The 21,445-nt window shown below is 53.6% G+C and overlaps 1 protein-coding gene across 2 annotated transcripts in view; it reads left to right on the plus strand.

The window, feature by feature from the left end:
• The first annotated feature begins 328 nt into the window (after positions 1–328).
• Positions 329–21,445, plus strand: part of TRIM62 (tripartite motif containing 62) — a 32,147-nt gene continuing 11,030 nt past the window's right edge. Inside the window, exons 1-5 of one of the 2 annotated variants that reach the window (XM_033422232.2) lie at positions 329–394; positions 832–1,356; positions 15,006–15,101; positions 19,751–20,007; positions 20,834–20,949. In XM_033422232.2, the coding sequence (XP_033278123.1) occupies positions 949–1,356; positions 15,006–15,101; positions 19,751–20,007; positions 20,834–20,949 (877 nt within the window). In that variant the 5' untranslated portion in view covers positions 329–394; positions 832–948. Of the gene's footprint in view, positions 486–831; positions 1,357–15,005; positions 15,102–19,750; positions 20,008–20,833; positions 20,950–21,445 lie in introns of both variants that reach the window. The other variant, XM_004266496.4, reaches the window with a different exon arrangement.

The following is a 21,445-nucleotide window of genomic DNA, read 5'->3' on the forward strand; positions in this document are numbered from 1 at the left end:
TTTAATACAAAATATTTTTCCCAAATCTTCACATTGATGATCCAACAAGATATGCCTCCTTTATTCGTTATCCTCTCAAATTAGCTGTTCCCCAGCCCCCATCCGCCGCAGGGACCCCAAGCGAGACATGGATGTTGTTCCAAGTGCACACCCTGAAGGAACAGCTGGGTTTCGCACCCCCAGGAGCTGGAGAATGGTGGGGGCGGGGAGGGGGTCAGCTGGCTGCAGGCCGGGCCACGCCCCTCCTCTCCCCCGCCCGCTGCGGGGGTGGAGTCGCTGAGGCCCCGCCCTCGGGGGCGGGGAGGGAGCCGCCTCCGCCGGCTACTCAGGCTTGGCTGGTTCCGGGTTGAGAGGCTGCGCTCGGACAGGAGCAGTGGCCGCTGAGCCGGCGGGGGTAAGGGGCCGCGCGGGGCCGGGTCTTGGGGCCGGGATCGGGCAGCTGAGCGTGCTCACAGCCCTCCTCTCCTCTGCCAGGCACAGCCGAGGTGAGGCTCTGCCGGGCTTCCCCTCCCCCTGAATTCCCCATCCCCAGCTTCTCCCCCTCCCCCCACCGCACCCATACCGGTATTACAACCCCCCAAGGCCTCCGCCCCCCTCCTAGAGCCCCTTCTCCCAGCACACATCCCTTCTGACTGCCCCTTTCCCTAGAAGCTTCTTGCTAGGTGCACCTTACCTCAGACACCTACGGCTCCCTCCCTCCAGCACCCATCGCTCCGGGTCACCCTCTGCCTCGAGACCACCTTCCTGGGCTCGCTTCCCGGGTAGTCTCTACCCCACACCTCTTACTCGCGCTACCCCACTCCCAGACAGCACCCATTCCTTCTCCTGTAGCTTCTGCTTCTCCGGGCCTGCTCCCCGCACCCATCCCTAGGTGCTGTCCTCGACAGCGTCGCGCTCTCCAGCCGGCCCCCTGCATCTCGGGGGACCCTCTCCGCCGTCCCCGGCGCCATGGCGTGCAGCCTCAAGGACGAGCTGCTCTGCTCTATCTGTCTGAGCATCTACCAGGACCCGGTGAGCCTGGGCTGCGAGCACTACTTCTGCCGCCGCTGCATCACCGAGCACTGGGTGAGGCAGGAGGCTCAGGGCGCCCGCGACTGCCCCGAGTGCCGGCGCACGTTTGCCGAGCCCGCGCTCGCGCCCAGCCTCAAGCTGGCCAACATCGTGGAGCGCTACAGCGCCTTCCCGCTGGACGCCATCCTCAGTGCACGCCGTGCCGCGCGACCCTGCCAGGCACACGACAAGGTCAAGCTCTTCTGCCTCACGGACCGCGCGCTGCTTTGCTTTTTCTGCGATGAACCCGCGCTACATGAGCAGCACCAGGTCACGGGCATCGATGACGCCTTCGAGGAGTTGCAGGTGAGCCGCTTGGCGGGCCTGGGGCGGGGGCGGGGCCGGCCCGGGGGCGGGGTCAGGGTTGGACCGCAGGCAGGGCCCAGTCAGAATTGCCATGGGGCGGGGCCGCCGGCAGGGCCAGGGCCCTATCAGAATTAGGACGGGGCGGGGCCGCGGCGAGGAGGCGGTGTTGAGGGTGGGGCCTTGGGCAGTGCTCACCAGGCGGGGTCTCAGAGAGACCTGAAGTGGGGGGTGGGTGGGTCCATAGTTGGGGAGAGATCACCAATGGAGTAGAACGGCAGGGACAGATGAAATCAGAGCTGAACCAGGTACCACCTGGACAAGGTTAGGGACGGAGCCGAATCAGAGCTGGGCAAGGGCAGGGCCACTGTAAGGGGTCATGGGGCTGGACCTGGAGACAGGACCCACGTAAGAAGGGTTCAGGACTGAGTTGGAGACAAAGACACAGATGGGGAATGGGACAAAGTCGGGGCTAGACAGGAGGTGGGGCCGCCATCCGAGGATGAGTCTGGACTATACGGAGTAGCTGAGCTGCAGGCTTTGGGGCATGATGACCCGGGGTTCAATCAGGTATGCATCAGGGCCTGGGGAGCAGTACGTGGGCTAGATCGCTCTGGGCAGGTCAGGGTTAAATCTAAGAGAGGGTCTAAATGAGTGTCAGCAAACTGCTGAGAGAGCAGGTTTTGGTGCCAGGGGCTAGGCCAAGGTGTATGAGGGGCTAAGGCTGGGATCAAGTTCAGATACTGTAAAGACCATTCTGGGTTTAAATCACAGTAGAGGTCAAGTTGAGAGTGAGGACAGGACTTAAAGACTCAAGATTTGGAGAATAAGGCCCCGAGGTGAGGTAATTCAAGAAAAGCGAGGGAGGTGGACCTCTAGAAGTCTCCAGGGACTTTTGGTGACCTCCTTAGCTCTGTCACCAGCATCAGGACCTTGAGGACTAAATGAAACAGTACATGCAGGGTAACCTGAACATAGTCAGCCTAGGACTGTAATTGGTCTCCCTTAAGCCTTCCTGTCCTCACGGACTAACTCCTACTCAACTCTCAAAGCCCTGCTCAAATGCCCTCTCTGTGTAAGCTTCTCTAAGCTCCACTGGCCAAAACAATAGCATTAGAGCTGCATCTTCCCAATCTTTGTTAATAAGTATAATGTTTTTTTAAAAAAACAGTGTTCCAAGATTAGCTACATTTGGGATATATAGTATATTCTCTATACCCTCCTTGGAGGATTCTCGATGTACATTTGCATATTAAAGGCTTGGAGAAATCTTGTAGCAAAGAAACCCATTTTGCTGTGTTTAATAAAATGATTCCCAAGGTTATTTGAGCCTGGAATCTTTTTCTCAAGCTAAACCATTTAAATCTAGTAGCCCCGTGTGTTTGGCCTTGGGATACCAGGCTAGCACACAGTCCCCAAGAGAAGTCTCTTAGTCATCATATCTATGGCCCCAAAGCCTGCCACAAGGCCTGGCCCACAATGAACATCAGTAAAGGCTGAATGAATGACTAGTCCTGACCTGAGCTGGCCCAGGCTGTGAAGCCTTCAGAAGAAGAAGGTTTTTGACTCCTTAAGCAGGAGCGAAATAACTATTTTCCCTGTTGTAGGGGGTCACCCCCCCCCCAACTTATACATGAGTCTCTGTGAGCCAGCCTGCACCAGCAGATGCCCTGGCCCTATTAGGAGAAATGACTCCATGTTCACCTTACCCGCTCCTTGTCCCTTTAATCCCCAACCACCACTGACTCCCTTCCAGTTTGGCTGTTTGAGGATGGAGAGCAAGAGTTGGTGGCTCTGGGAGCTTGCACAAGATTGGCATTGACCGTCCACCCCCAGAGCCCCTTGTAAACCGGGGTCAGGCACTGGTATCCCCATCTCCCCGTCTATGAAATCACATAAACAGGGAAGAGGAGAGAAGCTTGGACAGGACTAGGTGCAGGTCATGAGTTTGAAGGGACTCTGTCTGAAACCATCTGTCCAACCTCTTCATTATGTAGATGTGCAGACTGAGGTCCAGAGAGGTGATGTGACTTACCCAAAGCCACACTGCCAGACAGTGAGAGCACCGGCCGGGAAAGCTCAGCCTGACCCCGGCTGGATCCCACCCCTCCTGCTCACCCCCTCCTCTCCCTGTCTGACTTGCTAGCTGGAGAGAACTCTGTGTTCCAAGGCTTGGTTCCCCTGTCCGCAAACCAGGAAATCCAAATTATTGTGTTGTGGTTTTTTTCAGTCCATTCCATGACCTGGGGCAGGCAGGAGAAAATGAACATATCTTTTCCCCAAACGTTACTGAAACACTGTCATTCTTGTGTGAAAAGAAAAAAAGGACTGCCACTCACTTACCCTCTAGTGTACTGTCCTGGGGTCAGTCACACCTGGGTTCCAAACCTTCCTTTAGCACCGTCTGTGTAATCAGCACATGGAAGCCTTGATTCTCTCGCCTGTAAACCGGGGTCAGGGTGATTCTTTCCTACCAGGATTTTCATGAGGCTGACCTGAGATGAACCTGTGTTGAGATGCCTGGCACTTGGCAGGGGCTGGATCGGCAAGTGCTCCCATTCTTTCTCCTTCTACCTCTGAGAACTCATGTGCCCCGCTGGGCCAATGCCCAGAGCTGCCTCTCACTTGAGCAGGAGGCCTTGCTTTGGTGCCTCCTTTGGGCTTGGCAAGAAAGTAGCAGAGAAACATGCCTCCCCCTGGAGAAGTAAGCTCCTGGGTGAGGTTCAAGCCACTCCCCACCCTCCCCACCCCACCCCCTCTCTTCATGGGGAAGTGGGGCTTGTTAGCTAGTTATGCGCTGGAAATGAGGCTGAGCCTGCCCATCACACCCCTTCCTCTCCCAGCAGCAGGTGGTTTGTCCCCAGGGCTCCTGGAGCCTGGACCCCTCTCCTGGAGAATAACAGACTCAGAGCCGGCAGGGCCTTGGAGATCGCCTGATGCAAACTTCATTTGACAGATGGGGAAATGCCCCGGGGCAGGGGGGACCTTTCCCAAGGCCTTGAGGCCAGAGGAGGCCACTCCTCCTCACACCCGGCTGCTTAGCAGTTGGCCTGGAGCTTTTTTCATTTATTATAAATCCTGGAGGCAGCAGAGCAGAAAGGTGAAAGGCTCTGGCTTTGTATTCAGGGAATCTTGCACTCCTATTTTCTGGCTGTGTGACCTTTGGGAAGTTCCTTATCGTCTCTGAGCCGCAGGTCCCTCCTTCACAGCATGGGAATAATGGGGTTGAATTAAGTAAGACGACATTTGCAAGAACTTGGTACAGAACTTGACACATAGTAAGCACTCGATAAATGACAGCTCTAGTATGTTACGTCATATTTGGCACTATTGACACTTGGGGCCAGATAAGTCTTTGTGATGCAAGGCAATCCTATGCCCCATAGGATGTTTCGCAGCATCCCTGGCCTCCACCCACTGGATGCCAGTAGCACCACCCACCCCAAGCTCTGACAACCGAGAATGTCTCCAGGCTTCATCAAATGTCCTCCAGCGTCAACATCACCCCTGGCTGAGAACGCAGGCCTACAGAAATCCTACTCAGCTTTCCAGGCTCAGCGCAGATATCACCTCCTTCATGAAGCTTCCCCTGACCTGCCAGGCAGAATCGCTTTGTACCCCAGATTCCAATACTGGGGTCAGATCCTGGCATCGTCGCTGGTAATCTGTGTGTCCTTGGTCAGATCACTTCACTTCTCTAAGCCTCCACCGGCTCATCTAGAACGTGGGGATAACATGACCTTCCTGGGAAGGATGCTGTAGGGGTGAGGGAGGCTGTATCAAAACTGCCTCATGCTGTGCCTGGCACACAGCACACGACAATTTTTAAATATCTTTATTTTTCTGATTATAAAATTAACATAATAAACAGAGCTATATAATGTAAAAGTTAAAATCCCCCATAATTCTACCCCTTGGAAAAACATGGTCTTTTTCTTAAAGATTTGCTTTATAGTTCTACAGAATTTTTGTTGTGTAAATGGCATGTGAGCATGTTTTGAGTGTGTGAGTGTGTGTGTGTGTGTGCATGTGTGCATGTACCTTCCCTTTTTTTTTCACTGCTGAGCACTGGACCATAGAGCAAAGAGGATGGAAGGAGCCCCATCTCAGAAGGGTTTGGGGGCTTCTCGGCCAATACTTACTGAGCCCTAGCCCACTGCCTGGGACTATACTAAGCGCTTTTGTGATATTGCCTCATTTAATCTTCATAACACCCTGTCGAGTGGGTACTGTAATTTATTCTTTTTACAGATAAGAAAACAGAGGCTCAGAGGAATTCAGTGACTTGTTTGGTCACCCAGATGGTAAATGGCAGGGACAGGATCTGAAGCTTAGCTAACTGGCCACACATGGCCTCGGAGCTGCCTCTGAGGGCTGGGTAGTTGTCTCCCCCGCACCCTGTCTGTCTTTGTATTTCAAGTGTACTCAGCACAGGGTCAGGCTAAGGACACAGTCTGCCCGTGCCAGCTGATGCACCGAGGGCAGGTGCTGGCTGTCATCTTGCTCAGGCATGGCATCCGGCTCTCTGGCCTTCTCAGCTTCCTAACCTCCAGAGGAGGGATTGGATGCAGTCCCAGCCACCCTCTCCAGGTCTCATGTGACCACTGGAGCCCTTCCCAAGGCCTCCTTCGTGCCAAGGGAGACAGCAGTGGATCAGCCTGGGATGGGAGCCCTGAGGAGTTGGGCATAGGGATTCAGAGACGCTGAGGCAGCCACACGGGGAAAGAACAGAGCTGGGGGACTGGATTCAAATCCTGGTGCTGGCTTCTTCCAGCTGAGTGGAAGATGCTGCCTTCTCTGCACCCTTTCCCAACTTGGGAAGTGGAAATAAGAACAAAACTGTCCACTTAATGTATAAAGAGGGAGAGGGAGTTGCTGCCTATCCAGAGACAACTGATGTGAAGGTGCTTTATTTTGTACTGTGGACAGGGAGGCAGCCAGGTTGTCTGTGTCCTGGGGAAGTGGCCTCTGATGTTACTTTTCCCAAGAGAGGGCAGGATTTGTGTGCAAAGAGCAGCCTCCATGGGGGCGAGGCTGGCAATGAGTCAGACCCTGGGCTGCTGTTAGCATCTCTACTTCCCTCTTCACAGGTGTCTGTCAGTCAGCAGCCAGGAAAGCCTGTTCATCCAGGACACCTTGGCTAAGCACAGGCCACGGTGTCAAAACTCAGAATTGAAGTTGGGGCCCCAGGATGTTTATTTTCTAGAGAGAAAAGGATCTGGTAGGAAGTGACAACAGAAACAGTAACAACCCTAAAAAAAACTCTAGTCAGAGGGTATTGGACCCTTGTTATGTGCCAGGTGCTGTTACGGGCATTGAATCCTCACAGCAGCCGTTTTCCCTTTCCCTACTCCCCCAGTGGGGCTAGGATCAGCCCCATTTCACAGAAGAAAACGTTGAGGCTCAGAGGCTCAGTAACTTGCCGAAGGCCACACTGCGAGCAGGAGGCAGAGCTGGGATTCAGACTCAGGTCTGTCTGGCTCAGAACTCAACCTCCTCACCAAAACCCTAACTGCCTCAGGGAGCATCCAAATGGGGAGGTACCTCAGAAACCATCCACTTCCATCCTCTCCCCACTTTACAGATGGGGAAACTGACTTGCCCGAGGTTGGTCCAGAGCCCAGCTCCCTGGAATCTCAGTCCAGTGCTATTTTCACAGCATCATTTACCTTGCGGACCTTGAATTCTGCTTGAACACTGGGGCAGGTGTGGAGGATTTGGAGATGGTTCTATCTTGGATTCAGGGATTCATTCAATAATTTCTTCAGTCAACACTTCTGCTGTAGCTAACTGAGGGCCAGGTCCTGGGCCCAGAAGAGAGCAGGACAAGCTTGACCCTGCAGTGGTTCTTGGGGGATAGGCCCAGAAGCCGCAAGGTCATGTCCTAGGCTCCTCTGGCCATACGTCAGGGTTGCCCAGGTCCCCCTGGAGCTGACAACTGAGCTGAATCCTGAGAGCAGAGAAAGGAGACGTTACAGACAGAGGGAGTAACAACATCCACAGCCCCACTGCCTGGGTGCAGAGAGTGCCGGGGGCAGGCACCCTTTCTCGTTTAATCCTCACAGCAGCCCTAGGAGGTGGGTCTCATTGCCCCCTTTTTTTTTTTTTTACGGTACGCGGGCCTCTCACTGTTGTGGCCTCTCCCGTTGCGGAGCACAGGCTCCGGACGCGCAGGCTCAGCGGCCATGGCTCACGGGCCCAGCCGCTCCGCGGCGTGTGGGATCTTCCCAGACCGGGGCACGAACCCGCGTCCCCTGCATCGGCAGGCGGACTCTCAACCACTGCGCCACCAGGGAAGCCCCTCTTTGCCCCTTTTTATACATAAGGAAACTGAGGCTCAGAAACTGTGCCTAAGACCACGTACCCAATAAGTGTCGCTGAAGCTAGAACTCAGACTCAGATGATCTGAGTCAGCCAGGGGCAGGCATGGAGGGGAGCCCGTGATTCGTTGTAGCTGCAGGGGAAGGGGTGGGAAAGTGAGGCTTGACCAGCTCATGAAGGGCCTCGAAGGTGCCACCCCTACCCAAGGAGCTTGGACTGGATCCTGGAGATTCGGGGGAGCCAGGAACATGTTGGAGCAGGTGAGGCTGGCCTGGTCGGTGTGCACTGAGGGGCAGTGTGCAGGTGGGAGAGGTGAGGGGCAGCCTGGAGGAAGGGGAGCAGCCATGAGGTGCTGCCTGCCAGAGACCGCGAGGCTCAGAGTGGACAGGGTTGGGGCTCAGAGGCAGAGAAGATGTATGAGAGTTCAGGTGTGTCGAGAGGACCAGGACATCAGAGGGCTGCGAGTAGAAGAGAGATTGGGGGAAAGGAGAAAAGGGGCAAGTTCAGTTTGCCATGTGAAGATTTGGCGTCCCCTTGGGGCAGAGAGGGGAAGAGAAGGCAGTAACTGGGCACGGAGAAGGGGAGGGGGCCTTGAGCACCTACTGTGCGCCACGTCATGCTGGGCCTTCAAGGGTGTCATCTCATTTAATCCTCATCGCACCCCCGCGAGTGACTCCGGTCCTCATTTTATAGATAAGGCTCTGAGAGGTGGACACTGAGAGAGGAGGAAATGATCTACCCAAGGGCACACAGGCAGGATTCAAACCCAGGTTTTTCTGACACCCAAGTTTATGCTATTTCCACTGGGCAGCACTGCTTAGTGACCGGGGGTCGGGGGGAGAGGGTGTCGGTCCCTGAAGCCAGGGGAGATGGCTTCCGGCAACAGCTTTTTCCTCTGGGCTGGGAGAGGGATGGCCTTGTAGGAGGGGAGGTCTGGCCTTTGGGGCATGTGAGCCCTGGCTCTCTGTTCTCCCCCTCAGTGCCTGCCCGAGCCCCAGAGCCTCTCAGCTGACATATTTGCATAATTGTGTGCTTAGGTCTGCACCAGCCCTGACTCTGCCCTCTCTCCAGAGGGAGGGGTACAGAGCTATGGTTCTGCCCTCAGAAGGGCCCTCCTCCCATCCCTGATACCTGCCCTGCCCCAGAGTTGATGGGGCCTGCTGTGTCCAGCTTCCCCAGGCTGACCTCCAAGGCATCCTCCACCCCACCCACACTGCCCTCACCCCTGCTAGCCCCATTGGCCTTTCCAGCTTGTAACTCCACCCACACACCTGGCTCCCACCATCCCCAACTGCGCCCCCCTCTCCCCCCCACCCCCCCACCCCCCCGCTTCCTGTTCTCTCCACCTGGAATGCTCTGGCCCTGCCCTGGAGACTTGAAGTGACCCTGCCCATCCATCCATCCATCCATCCATCCATCCATCCATCTTCCCTGATCCTCCCATCAGAAATAAACTCTCACCAAGAAACTCCCACAGTTCTGAGTCCCTATTGCACATACAATTTTTTTTTAAATTTTTTGTTTTTGTCTGCGTTGTGTCTTCGTTGCTGCCCGCGAGGTTTCTGTAGTTGTGGCGAGCAGGGGCTACTCTTCGTTGAGGTGCAGGGGCTTCTCACTGCGGTGCCTTCCCTTGTTGCGGAGCTTGTTGCGCGCCTAAGGCTCTAGGTGTGCGGGCTTCGGTAGTTGTGGCACGTGGGCCTCAGTAGTTGTGGCTCGCAGGCTGTAGAGCTCAGGCTCAGCAGTTGTGGCACACGGGCTTAGTGGCTCTGCGGCATGTGGGATCTTCCCGGACCAGGGCTCGAACCCGCGTCCCCTCCATTGGCAGGCGGATCCTTAACCACTGCGCCACCAGGGAAGCCCTCACATACAATTATAATTATCGTGATGATAATGACAATAACTACGAGTGACTGAGCATTTCCTGTGCCTCACTTCAGGTCAGGTATTAAGTCACCTAATCCTCACAGCAACCACAGAGCTGGCACTGTCATTAGCTGCACTTCACAGGTTTGGAAGCTGAGGTGGGAGGGAGGGTGTCACACACACAGCCGGCTTCCTGGTGTTCCCTCTGCGTTGTCCTGCTCTCCCTTACAGTCTACCTATCCGCATTTCTGCCTCCCCTAGAACCTGCAGACTCGGAGCGGCTGGCACTCCGCCTGACCGTGGGTGCCCGGACGTGATGGCTGTATTGAACTGAGCGGGAGGCAGAGAGGCCGAGCGGTTTCCAGCATGGATTTTGGAGTCACTCAAATTCCCACTTCTGACTCTTATGGGCTGTGTGACCTTAGGCAACCTGCCTGACCTCTCTGAGCCTCCATTTCCCTCTCTGTGAGACTGAGGTGATAAAGGCACTAACCTCATGAGGCTGTTGTGAGAATTAAGTGACATGATGCCTGTGAAGTTCAAACCCAAACCATACCACCTCCAGACATGGTTCTGAGCCTCCGGCATGGCCAGTGTCCTTCCTCACAGTTAGCTCTATTGCTTAGGAGTTTATCAACAGCTTCCTGTTTCCTGTCTGATCTTTGCTGGGAGGAAATTTTCCAGTTGGTTCTCTGTAAAGCTGTGTGGCCATGGGCCACTCAGTCACTTTTCTTGGACCTCAGTTTCTTGTTCTAGAAATCCAGATTTTTGGACCAGATGGTCCCTGGGGCTCCTTCCTGCTCTGGCCATCTGAGGAGGAAAGAAGGGGCCAGGACATAGTGAAGGGTGGGGACGTGGAGAAGTGACCCAGGAGCCTCATGTGGGACATGGTGACCTCTCTGTCTCCCGAGCAGCCAGTGTGGCCAGGCTCTCCACTGTGGTTAAACACTTCTTACTGTTATCTCATTTCACCCTCCCAACCCTGGGAGGTATTATTATCCCCATTTCACAGACGAGGGACTGGGGCACAGAGAGGTTAGGGTACCTGCCCAACGTCACACAGCTAGTGGGTGGCAAAGCCAGTCTCCTAACCCAGGGAATCGGGTCTGGTCCCAGGCCTGGAAGGAGGGAAGGCAGAGGGGGTGACAAAGTGCAGGCTGCCTCCTAGTCTTGCTCTGTGGGTTCTAGGTTTTGTTTTTCCTAAGTTAGCTGTTCCCTCAGGCTCAGTAGTCCACCTGAGGAGAGCTGTCTCCCTGGGATCTCCTCCTACCCTTTTGGAGGTGAGCTCTGACCCAGCCCAGACTCTTCTGTGGGCAGATTCATTCCGTAAACTCTGTGCCTGGCCCTGTCCTAGGTACTGATAGTGTGAAAATCTATCTGACACAGTCCCTGGCCTAAGAGCCCATATCTCATGGAGAAAACTGACAGGTCACCTTGCTGTTAAAATACTGTGTGTGCCAGATAGTATGAGGGAAGGCTCTGTACACAGAGGATTGTCTGGGGACAGAATGGAGTTTGGGGTATGGCTTCTCAGTGGAGGTGATGTCTGATCTAGATCTTACGAGATGAGCGTGAGCCTGACAAGTGGAGAAAACCATGTGGGTGAGCATTCCAGACAGAGGGAACAGCATGAGCAAAGACCTGGCGGAGAGCACTGCAAGTTGTTTAGTGCGTCTAGAGCTGCGCTGTCCAGTAGAACTTTCTGGGATAATGGAAGTGTTCTGCATCTGTGCTGATACCGTAGCCACTGGTCACCTGGAGCTATTGAGCACTTGAAATGTGCAACCTGGTGCAACTGGTATAACCGAGGAACTGAATTTCAATTGTATTTCATTTAAATTCATTTGAATTTCAATAGCCGCATGTGGCTAGTGGCTACTGTATTGAACAGTACAGGTCTGGATGAAAAGAAAAGGCTGGAGAAGAAATTTGGGGCCAGTAGTGAAGGGCCTTGAATGCCACACTCAGGCTTCGTGCCCTTCTTCCCAGACAATGTAGAAATCCTGCAGTGGCCCGGGGAGGAGAGGCAGGGACACATCTGTCCTGTCAAACGATTACCCCAGCTGCTCTGTGGGGCAGGGAGGAGCCTGGGGCCACAGTCCAGAAAAGAAGTGATGAAAACTGAACCAGGGTGGTGGGTATAGAGAGGAGAGAACAAATTCCAGGGCAAGCTTGATGACTGATTGGATTGGGGGCGTGGGCCATGTCAAGGGTGACCCCCAGATTTCTGGCTTGGATGGCAGCGGGGGTGGGGGCGTGCCCTTCACTGTGATGGGGAACGTGGAGGAGGGGCAGTTTTGGGGTCCTGTACCACTGTTCCAGCATCCACTGTGATTGAGTGTCTATGTCCCTGTCTCCCCCCAGCCCATCTGCACACTTCCTGAGGCATCATGGGTTGAGACTCATACCCCATCCCTCTCCCTGTCGCTGACACAGCAGCATGTGGGGCCCAAGGAGGCCTCATTCAGCACATGTTTGCGGAATGGACGAATGAATGTTCCATTACTCCCGGGATCCCGTTGTTCCCTGGCCTTGAAAGCAGGGAGGAATTTGACCGTGTCCCTGGGGTGCCCTGAGTGATATGAGGAACGTGGCCTCCAGGGCAGTTTTCTCAGAGATTCTGAAGAGCTGCCTGGGTGGCTGGGTCTATGAGGACCACCAAGGGGTGGTCATCTCAAAATCTGTGTCTCTAGCAGACTATGTCCCAAGCTGGACAGACCCCAGGCAGTCAGAGAGGAGTAGTCTTAGGTGAAAACGATCCATCTGTTCCAGTGGCTCTGATGCACATGAATCTATTAGGAATGACTTCCAGCTGTTAGTAATAGAGAGCTGCTCAGAGTAGCTGAAATTAGATAGGGGTGTATTTCTCTCCCACGTAAAACAGGTCTATAGGACAGGACCCCAGGCAGTGGTGTGCCAGAGCCAGCTTGTCCCAGTTCCTGAGAACTAGTTGTGCAAATCTCTTCCCAGCTCTGCATCCGGTGACCTCACATGGAGAGCTTCAAATTGGCTTTGTGGGGGAGCCTTTACACCAAGGAAATTGGCCAACAATATAAATTGGGGCTGTTTTTCTTTTTTCCAGAGGGCAAGCTTCCTAGCATATCACTGAGTGCTGTGATGGTGTGGCTACCCCATCAGACACCCAGGCTGCATCTTCCTTCTATTTCTCTGGTTTCAGCCTGTCACATCCATCTTTCTGGCTGCCTTACAGCCTGAGATGGCTACCAGAGTTCCAGTCATTATGTCTGTGTAAGCTCTCTACTCCCGCAAAACCAGCTATTCCAATTTTTCTATCTAACTCGTATTTTCAAGGCTGCCTCCTCTTCATCCTTCAGCTGTCATCTCAGGTGTGACCTCCACAGAGAAGCCTTCCCCGACACGCTACCTAAATTCACCACCCATCCCGTTCGGCTTTATTTTCTCTAGAGCCTAGACCATAATGGGTAGCTCTCTGATTCTTTTATTATTTTCCTTGTTATTATCTGTCTTCCCCACTAGACTGGAAGATCCCTATTAGTAGGGACTGCATCTGTCTGGTTCTCTGCTGTGTCCCAAGTGCCTCAACAGTGCCTGGTACATCATAATTGCTCAGTAAATACTTGTTGAGTGAATAAGGGATAGTAAGCACAGATCATTTTGTTTTCTACATGCTTCCCTTAGTGTGTCATCATGACCATTTTCTCATGTTGCTATTTAGTCTGTAGAATTAGTTGGACTAGATGTTTTCTGAGGGCCCTCCCTGCTCTGACGGGATGAGTGTGAACAGGAGGTTCAGGAGGTGAGTGTGAACAGGGAAGTCAACTCCCTGGCATCACTCACAGCCCAGGCTGACTAGGGAGCCCGGGCCCTGCTCAGAGGCTCTTTCCTTGGAAATTCACTCCCAAAGCAAACTTCCTTGAGCCCCATCTCAGTGCCAGGCCATTGATGGGTACGGGGGATATAGAGAGAAAACGGTAGGGAGGACCTGCCCTGCATGGGGATGGATAATGGACAGCCAGAAGAACAACGAGCTGTGATACAATGGGCTAAAAGTCCAGAAGTACTGGGGGCCACTAGCCTCCATACCCCATTCATTCATTTGGCAAATACTTATTGAGACCCTACTGTGTGCTGGACACTATTCTAAGCATTGGGGATGGAACAGTGGACAAGCCAGACAAGATTCTTGCCCTCATAAAACTCACATGCCAATGGAGGAGATGAACAGTAAACACAATGTCAAATAAATATGCAAGATCATGGACAGCAGGAGGTGCTATGGAGACCACTAAACAGGAGGGTGGAAGGGATGCTGCTGTGCATGGGCTGGTCAGGCAAGACCTCTCCGAGGAGGCAGCATCTGAGTTGATACGTTAATGATACAAAGGAATCACAGGGAGAAAATCTGAGAGTGAAGTGCACCAGGCAGAGGAAGCAGCAAGTGCAAAGTCATAAGGCTGAAACAAGCCCAGCGGGAGGCACAGGAAGAAGACGGCTTTGGCTGGTTGGGAGTGATGGCGGAAGGATGGTGAAGACAGAGGTGGGACTAGGGACAGGGGACTGAGGCACTTGCTTCAGGTGCAAAATTGAAGCAGGCGCCCCAAAACTCAGTAATCAAGATAATATCTAATGCAATTTTTAAAAATCAAAATTAATGCCAAAACCCCCATGATGAACAAAATATCATATTTTTAAATAAAGACAAGATGACTAGCAGTGTCATGCTGAGCCGTATAGGAACCAGATGCAAAGGAAAAATGAGTAATACCGATCCTGTCCTTATTTAAAAATTTGACCTGTTGTCTATCATGGATTTTTGTTGTTGTTCATCATGGGTGTCATCACTATAGAAAACATGTCACCTGGTGTCACGATCATGGTTTCCAGAACCAGACTTCCTGAGTTCCATTTCTGGCACTACCCCTGCATGCTTAGCTGTATGCCTCGGGGCCAGTTTCTCGACCTCACTGTACCAGTGTCTCCATCGGAAAAGGGGGCTGATAATAGTGCCTACCTCAGGGTTATTGAGAGGATTAAATGACAAGCCAAGGTCTAAGAACAGTGCCTAGCCCACCGGAAGCGCTCAGGGGATGTTGGCAGTCAGTCATAGCCCTGGACAGCAGTACAGGCTTGGCTCCTGCCAGAGGATTCCAAGCAAGGAGTCTTGGCCAGCAAATCAGAGTGGGTCAGAAAGTATGTGGAGGTAGATTGGAAACAGGGAGACCAGAGCCCCTAGGATGGCCAGAGAGGAGGCTGTTGCAAAACTCCAGATGGAAGATGGGAACAGACTCTGGAGATAGTTAGGAGACAGACTCTGCGGAACGTGGTGGTTGTTAAACTGTGAAGGGAGGCGGGTGCTGGGGCAGGAGACAGACGGGGCCAGGATAGCTTCCAGTGCCCGCAGTGGACAGGCCTGGGCTCTGCATCACCACGGAATACCCGGGCCGGATCTGACCCGCGCCCCCATCCCGATCTTGTCTGTGTTCCAGAGGGAGCTGAAGGAGCAGCTTCAGGCCCTTCAGGACAGTGAGCGGGAGCACACGGAGGCGCTGCAGCTGCTCAAGAGACAGCTGGCGGAGACCAAGGTGAGCCAGGCCTGGACGTGGGGGCGGGGCTTAGTGGGGGCAGGGCCAGTTGGGAAGTTGAGGGGCGTGGCTTTGGGCCTGCTGTGGGGGCGGGGCTTCGAGGGTCCAAACTCCAGGTGTTAGGCCGGGGCATGGGGGTGGGGCGGAGGCTGGGGCTTCCCTGAAGGTAAATGGGGCAGGGACCCACTCCAAGATGACTGAGGGCAAGTGGGATCCTTTCTCCCTTCCTGCTTTGGGTGAAAGTTGAGGTGGGACCAGGGACTCTGGAAAACCCTGGCGTCCTGCGGGGCTGGAAGAATGTTCCTAGTCTCTTTTTTTTTTCCTCCCGTTGCTAAACACACCCATTGCCCAAGGAACCAATCCTGAGAATGTTCCTTCGAAGCCCTCCTGATGATTTGTGGCTCAGCCCTGGTATCAGCTCCCCTCTTCAAATCTGACTGGAGATATAGACTCTGAAAAGTAGCGTCAAACCCTGCAGGCTCTGGCCACAGTGGTTTGAAAAGAAAAGCCTTTTTTCTTGACCTGAGAGGAAGGCCCTGGGTTCTGATCCAGCCACTACCGTGCTGTGTGACTTTGGGTAAACTGCATACTTATCTGGGCCCCTAGTCTTCCCATCCGTGCTGTAGGGACTCTGCCAGGCTCCTTGCAGCTGTGATCTTCTGGATCCTAGCACACTTCCAAGGGGCTCCCTCCAAGTCCCCCACAGATACCCCTAACTGGGCAAGGCTTGCTCTGATTTCTGCTGTCCTTCTGGAACCAAGCACTGGGGACCCAGGCCTGACTGCTAAGCTCTTGGGTGATTTCAGTGTGGCTCCACTCCATTTGCAGGGGTGCCACTGCCAGGAGCAGCTGAAGCAGAACCTTTGGAATGCTCTGGGCCTCCAGAGGTCCCCCTGAGGCCTGGAGAGGCCATTGGAGATCCAGACCTGTGCCCCACCTTGGCCACCAACCCACTGTGGGGTCTTAGGGAGGTCATGATGAACATCTCTTCAGAGAACACTCTGGAGTGCCTCCAGGCAGGACCCTCAGTGGGCATCAGATGGGAAGCAGTCACAGGACTCTGGCCTCTTTGCTTCTCACAGCCTCATTTTCCCCACCTGCCTGGTGATCCCACACCTCTCAGGTGAAGAGAAGCAAATGGAAGCCTCTGTCTGGATGAGAGGGGAATATTATGGTCTGTTTCTTCTCCCCAGCATTCTGTTCTTCTCTCCACTCCCCACCCGCATTGTTTTTCTCCGCTGACCTTTTCCTCCCCTGCCTTCCTGTCCATCTGTCTACCTCTGGGGTGTCCTCTGGGGCCACCTTCCCCTCCAGTTACCCCAGCCCTGCTTCCTGTCTGGACAGGGATGTTTATACAAGAAATGCCTATGGATGCTTTGGGGGTCATATTTCACCTGGTGCCTGACTCGGCTTTCCTGTGGCGCCTGCCCCTCCAGTGGCCCGGCCTGAGGGCCTGTCTGAGCTCCCTCCCCCAGCCCAGTGTTTTCCTTGGTCGGCCCTGACCGAGTGACGCATTCTTGGCAGTGTGTCGTTCTGAAATGGCCCCAGCTCTTCCAGGCCCCAGTGTGTTCCCAGGGATGTGGTGGGTCAGGGTGGGAGCTGCTCTCCCAGTTGTGACTGAAGGGATTGGGAGTGGGGCGGGGCTGGCTCTGCCCTAGAAAAAACTAGAGTAAATGGGACACACCGGTTTAGCTGAACCTTTCTCTGTGCTGGGAACTGTGTTCCCCATTCATTGTCTCGCCGAACCGCACAGAATGTCCCCTCCATGACTGCAGGATTCCCCAGAACCTACACGGTGTCTAGCACACAGTAAATAGTTGTGGAACAAATGAGTGGGGGAAAAAGATACACCTTTTGAGGTAGGAATAGTTGTTGTCTCCATTTTATTGCCAAGGAAACTGAGGCCGAGAGAGGTTGAGGGACAGGCCTAAGGCCCCACAGCTAATAAGTAGCTAATTGAGACCTTACTGTCCAGTTCTGTCTGAGCCTAGTGCATATTCCAGCCTCATGCTGGAATGTCCTCAGCGAGATCTCTGGCTTTGTGGGCTGCAAGCCGGGTAGGCCTGGAGAACCCATCAGGGACATATGTCGGGCTCCTGGGGTGGCTGATGTTCCACTTCTGAGCTGCCCTCTCCCAGCCTCTTTCTCTCCTCTTGTCCTGGGGACACTGGACCCCTACCTGAGAGAGAAGATGGAGTCTGCACCCACCTCTACAGAGCAATCTCGGGCAAGACCCCTCCCTCCTTTACCTCTCAAGCAGGTCCTGACCATCAGCCTTGTGCCAGGCTCTGGGATGCAGGGCTAAGGAAGATGTCATTCCTACCGGGAGGGGTTCATCCACTAACTGGGAAGCCGCATAAAATGTGGGGCAGTATATTCAGAATATTTACAAAATGCTCTGGGAACATTTAGCTATTTAACTGCCTGGAAAAGTTAAGGAAGGTATCCCAGAGAAGGTGGCTTTTGATCTGAGTCTTGCAGGATGAGTAGGAGTTTGTCAGTTGAATAAAGCATTTGCTGGGGGAGGGGTCCACTCTAGGCAGGTGGAATTATGATGCAGCAGCACTAGAGAGGTAAGCAGGGATCAGATTAAGGACTTTGAATTCCAGGCTAAGAAATTTAGCACTGTACTAGTCATCAAGGAGCCAAGAAGGTTTCCCTAAAGACGAGGTCGGCTGTGACCCAGTTTGCACGTTAGAAGGATCACTCTGGCAGCAAGTTTGTTGACAAAGATGTGGAGTTGACACGTGGAACCAGTGAGTTGGTGGGACCCAGGGGCATGCGTGGAGGAGGCAGGTGGAGAGATGAATGTAGCGCTCAAGAGACATGTAAGACCTTCGAAATGGACTTGGAAGCCATCCTCGAAGCAGTGGGAGTTGTGGGGTGTGAACAAAGGAGCCAGCCTGGACGAGTCCTCAGGAACAGGGGTGGCAGGGAGGGAGCAGCCACAGAGGTGGGAGGCAAACCAGAAGTTTCTATTAGTAGAGGGTGGCCCTCGGGCCAAACGCTGCTGCAGATTGGCCGAAGAGCAGCCGGAAGGGGAGGCCATGAGATCTGGGGCTCTTTGGAGGGCAGTGGCGGACGGTGCAGGGAGGGCAGGCCCCAGCTTCCCCACTGTGACCTGCCGCTGCCGGAGCCTTGGCCCTCCCTGGGTGAGGGGGCTCCCGGAGGCCACAGGCAGCCTGGCCCTTTATCCCCAGCCTCTCGGCCACCCCCTTTGTCTGCCCTGCATACTGGGTGGGCATGCGCAGGGAGGCTGGCCCACTGCCAGCAGCTCTTCCTGCCGCAGGCAGCCCGCAGCCAGCCGCGACGACTGGGAGAGAACAGGCCCTAATTGAGCCTTTGTGGAGCCTCCCACAGAGCCCTGGGCACTGAACACAGCAGGGTCTCTGACTCTGTGAACTCCCAGCCAGGATCCCACAAAGTCAAATTGCAGAGGCAGGCCCCACACGCTGCTGCTGCAGCCGAGCTGCACTTGTGTACCCAGTGTCATCCTGCCTCGTGCTGTCCCCTCGGCCCGCTGCCCGCACCACCCAACTGACATCCTGCCCGTCGTTCAGGCCCCAGCTCAGAAGTCATCTCTCCACGAAGACTTCTAGGATGTGCCTGTTCCAGTGTTTTAATAACCAGGCTCTGGGTCTGCACCTCAAACAATACCATGCACTTTGTGAATGTTCCCTCACTTACCATAGATAGCCCTGCAATGTCGTTGTATACCCTTTTCCCAGATAAGAAAACTAAGGTTCAGAGATATCAGGCAACTAAGGTTGCCACAGCTGGAGACCCAGAGCCATTGGGCACCAAAGCTGTGCCCTTTACCACTCAACCCTTCCTGGGCCTGGCAGTGCCCTTGGGGGCAGAGAGAAACACGAAAGTCCATGCTTGTCTCCTGTGACGATGGCTTTAACCCCCCAGCTCTTGTTCCCAGAGGGTCTCGGGGTGGCGGGACAGGGCGAGTGACCACCAAGCTTTGCCCAGCACATTGCCATTTATAAAGCTCTTTAACATCTGTGATCTTGTCATCTTTGCTTGGGCCCCATGAGTGATTTTTTTAAAAATAAAAATTTAAGAGAATTGCCTGGCAGTCCGGTGGTTAGGACTCTGTGCTTTCACTGCCGTGGGCCCAAGTTCGATCCCTGGTTGGGGAACTAAGATCCCACAAGCCATGTGGTGCAGCCACATAAATAAATAAATAAAATTTTCACCGTCTTCCAGACTGAACTCAGCATCCTCTCCCTGCCCCCCACGTCTCCTGCCAGCTTCCCCATCCCTCCCACGCCAAGCCAGAAATCTGGACATCATCCTTACACCTGTCTCTCCTGTACCCCTACAGCCAGCCAGTTGGTCACCAGGGTCAAAGAGGCTCTCCTACAAATGTCTTTCAAGCCGTGTCCATCTGCTGCTCCCCTAGTTCAAGCCTCATTGTCTCACCTGGACCATTTCATTAGTTTCCTAACGGAGAACAATTATCTGCTGTCCCTGCTATGCCAGTTCTCTCCTGCCACCATGCTTTTGCATGTGCCATCCCCTCACCGACATGCCTTTCCTGCCCTTTCCTCTGTGCGTGCCAAGACGCTCGGTTTCCTCCTCTCACCCAGGGATCACCCCATCCACTCTCCCTGACTGACCCCTGATGACTGTCTCCACAGTCTTCCACCAAAAGCCTGCGGACCACCATTGGGGAGGTCTTTGAGCGGCTGCACCGGCTGCTGCGGGAACGGCAGAAGGCCATGCTGGAGGAGCTAGAGGCAGACACGGCCCGCACACTGACTGACATTGAGCAGAAAGTCCAGCGCTACAGCCAGCAGCTGCGCAAGGTGCAGGAGGGGGCCCAGATCCTGCAGGAGCGGCTGGCTGAAACTGACCGGCACACCTTCCTGGCCGGGGTGGCCTCGCTGTCTGAGCGGTAAGTACCCGCCTGCTGTGGGTCTTCTCCAGGGGGTATCCCCTCCCTGGCCCTTGTGGGATGCTGGGATTGGAGGCAGATGGGGTGGTTAGCAGAGAATTCATTCATTCAAATCTCCATCAAATACACAGGACATCTGCTATGTGCCAGAGCCTAGGGTAAAAGCTTTATGTATTCATATTATTTTATATATAATACTTATAATCATATAGGATATTACTTGTTTTTTGTGCTTTATATTATATTACAAATATGTGTTTTACATTATATATTATTTATAATAACATTGATACTATATATAATAAATAATAATATGTAAATTGTCATAATCCTAATAGCCCCTTGGAGGTAGTTACCACTGCCATCCCCATTTCACACGTGTAGAAACTGAGACACAGAGAAGCTACAGCAATTGGCCAAGACCCTTCGTCTAGTATGTGGGGGAGCCAGGATTCAAGCTCAGGTCTCTCTAGTTCCATAGCTGCCTTTAATAATAATAACACTTAATTATTGGTTCATTAATGACCAATACTGATAGCTAACATCATGTATTCATGAGCCAAGTACCGTGCTAAGCATTTTACGTACATTACGCCATGTAATCCTCACAAGCCTAGGAAGCAGGTGTTATCATAGTACCCATTTTAAAGATGAGGAAACTGAGGGCAATAGCTAGAGAATTAGGAAGTGGCACAAGCAGGCACTTGAGTCAGCGCTTGGGTCCAGCAGACTTCCCACACATGACCTCGCCCTATGCCAGCTTCCCTGAGGTGCTGGGACAGGAATCCAGCCCCCAATGTGGCCTGCTCTCTTGCTCTCCTTCCAGGCTCAAAGGGAAAATCCATGAGACCAATCTGACCTACGAAGACTTCCCAACCTCCAAGTACACAGGCCCCCTGCAGTACACCATCTGGAAGTCCCTGTTCCAGGACATCCACCCAGGTAAGGCCCTTCCTGCCACTCTCCAGTAGGGCTCAGGAAGAGGCAAGGATTATCATGGGTTGGAGCTAGATGGGGCCCGGCCCAGCCCATCCCTTGCTCTACACATGACATGGGGGCAGGGCAGAGGGATGAGAAGAGTGCCTTGCTGAGCACCTACTGTGTTCCAGGGCCTGTGCTGGGCACCAGCACAAGAGGAGGTAGGTTCTACTAGTGTACCCATTCTCTAGATGAAGAGACTGAGGCCCTGGGTGGTTCACTCATTCACTCTATGGGTACAGGATATATCAAGCACCTACCTCACACCAGGCAGTATTCTAGGTGCTGGAGATATAGCAGTGAGCAAAACAGGCAAAAATCCCTACCCTCGTGCATCTTACTTACATCCTAGGGTGTGAGAGAGAAAGAAAACAAAATTACATAAGTAAAATACATAGTTTTTTAGATAATGATAAAAGATAAGGAAAGGGGCTAAGGGATGTTGAGGTAGGATTGAACG

This window comes from Orcinus orca, chromosome 1, assembly GCF_937001465.1.
Source record: "Orcinus orca chromosome 1, mOrcOrc1.1, whole genome shotgun sequence".
NCBI classification, from domain to species: domain Eukaryota; kingdom Metazoa; phylum Chordata; class Mammalia; order Artiodactyla; family Delphinidae; genus Orcinus; species Orcinus orca.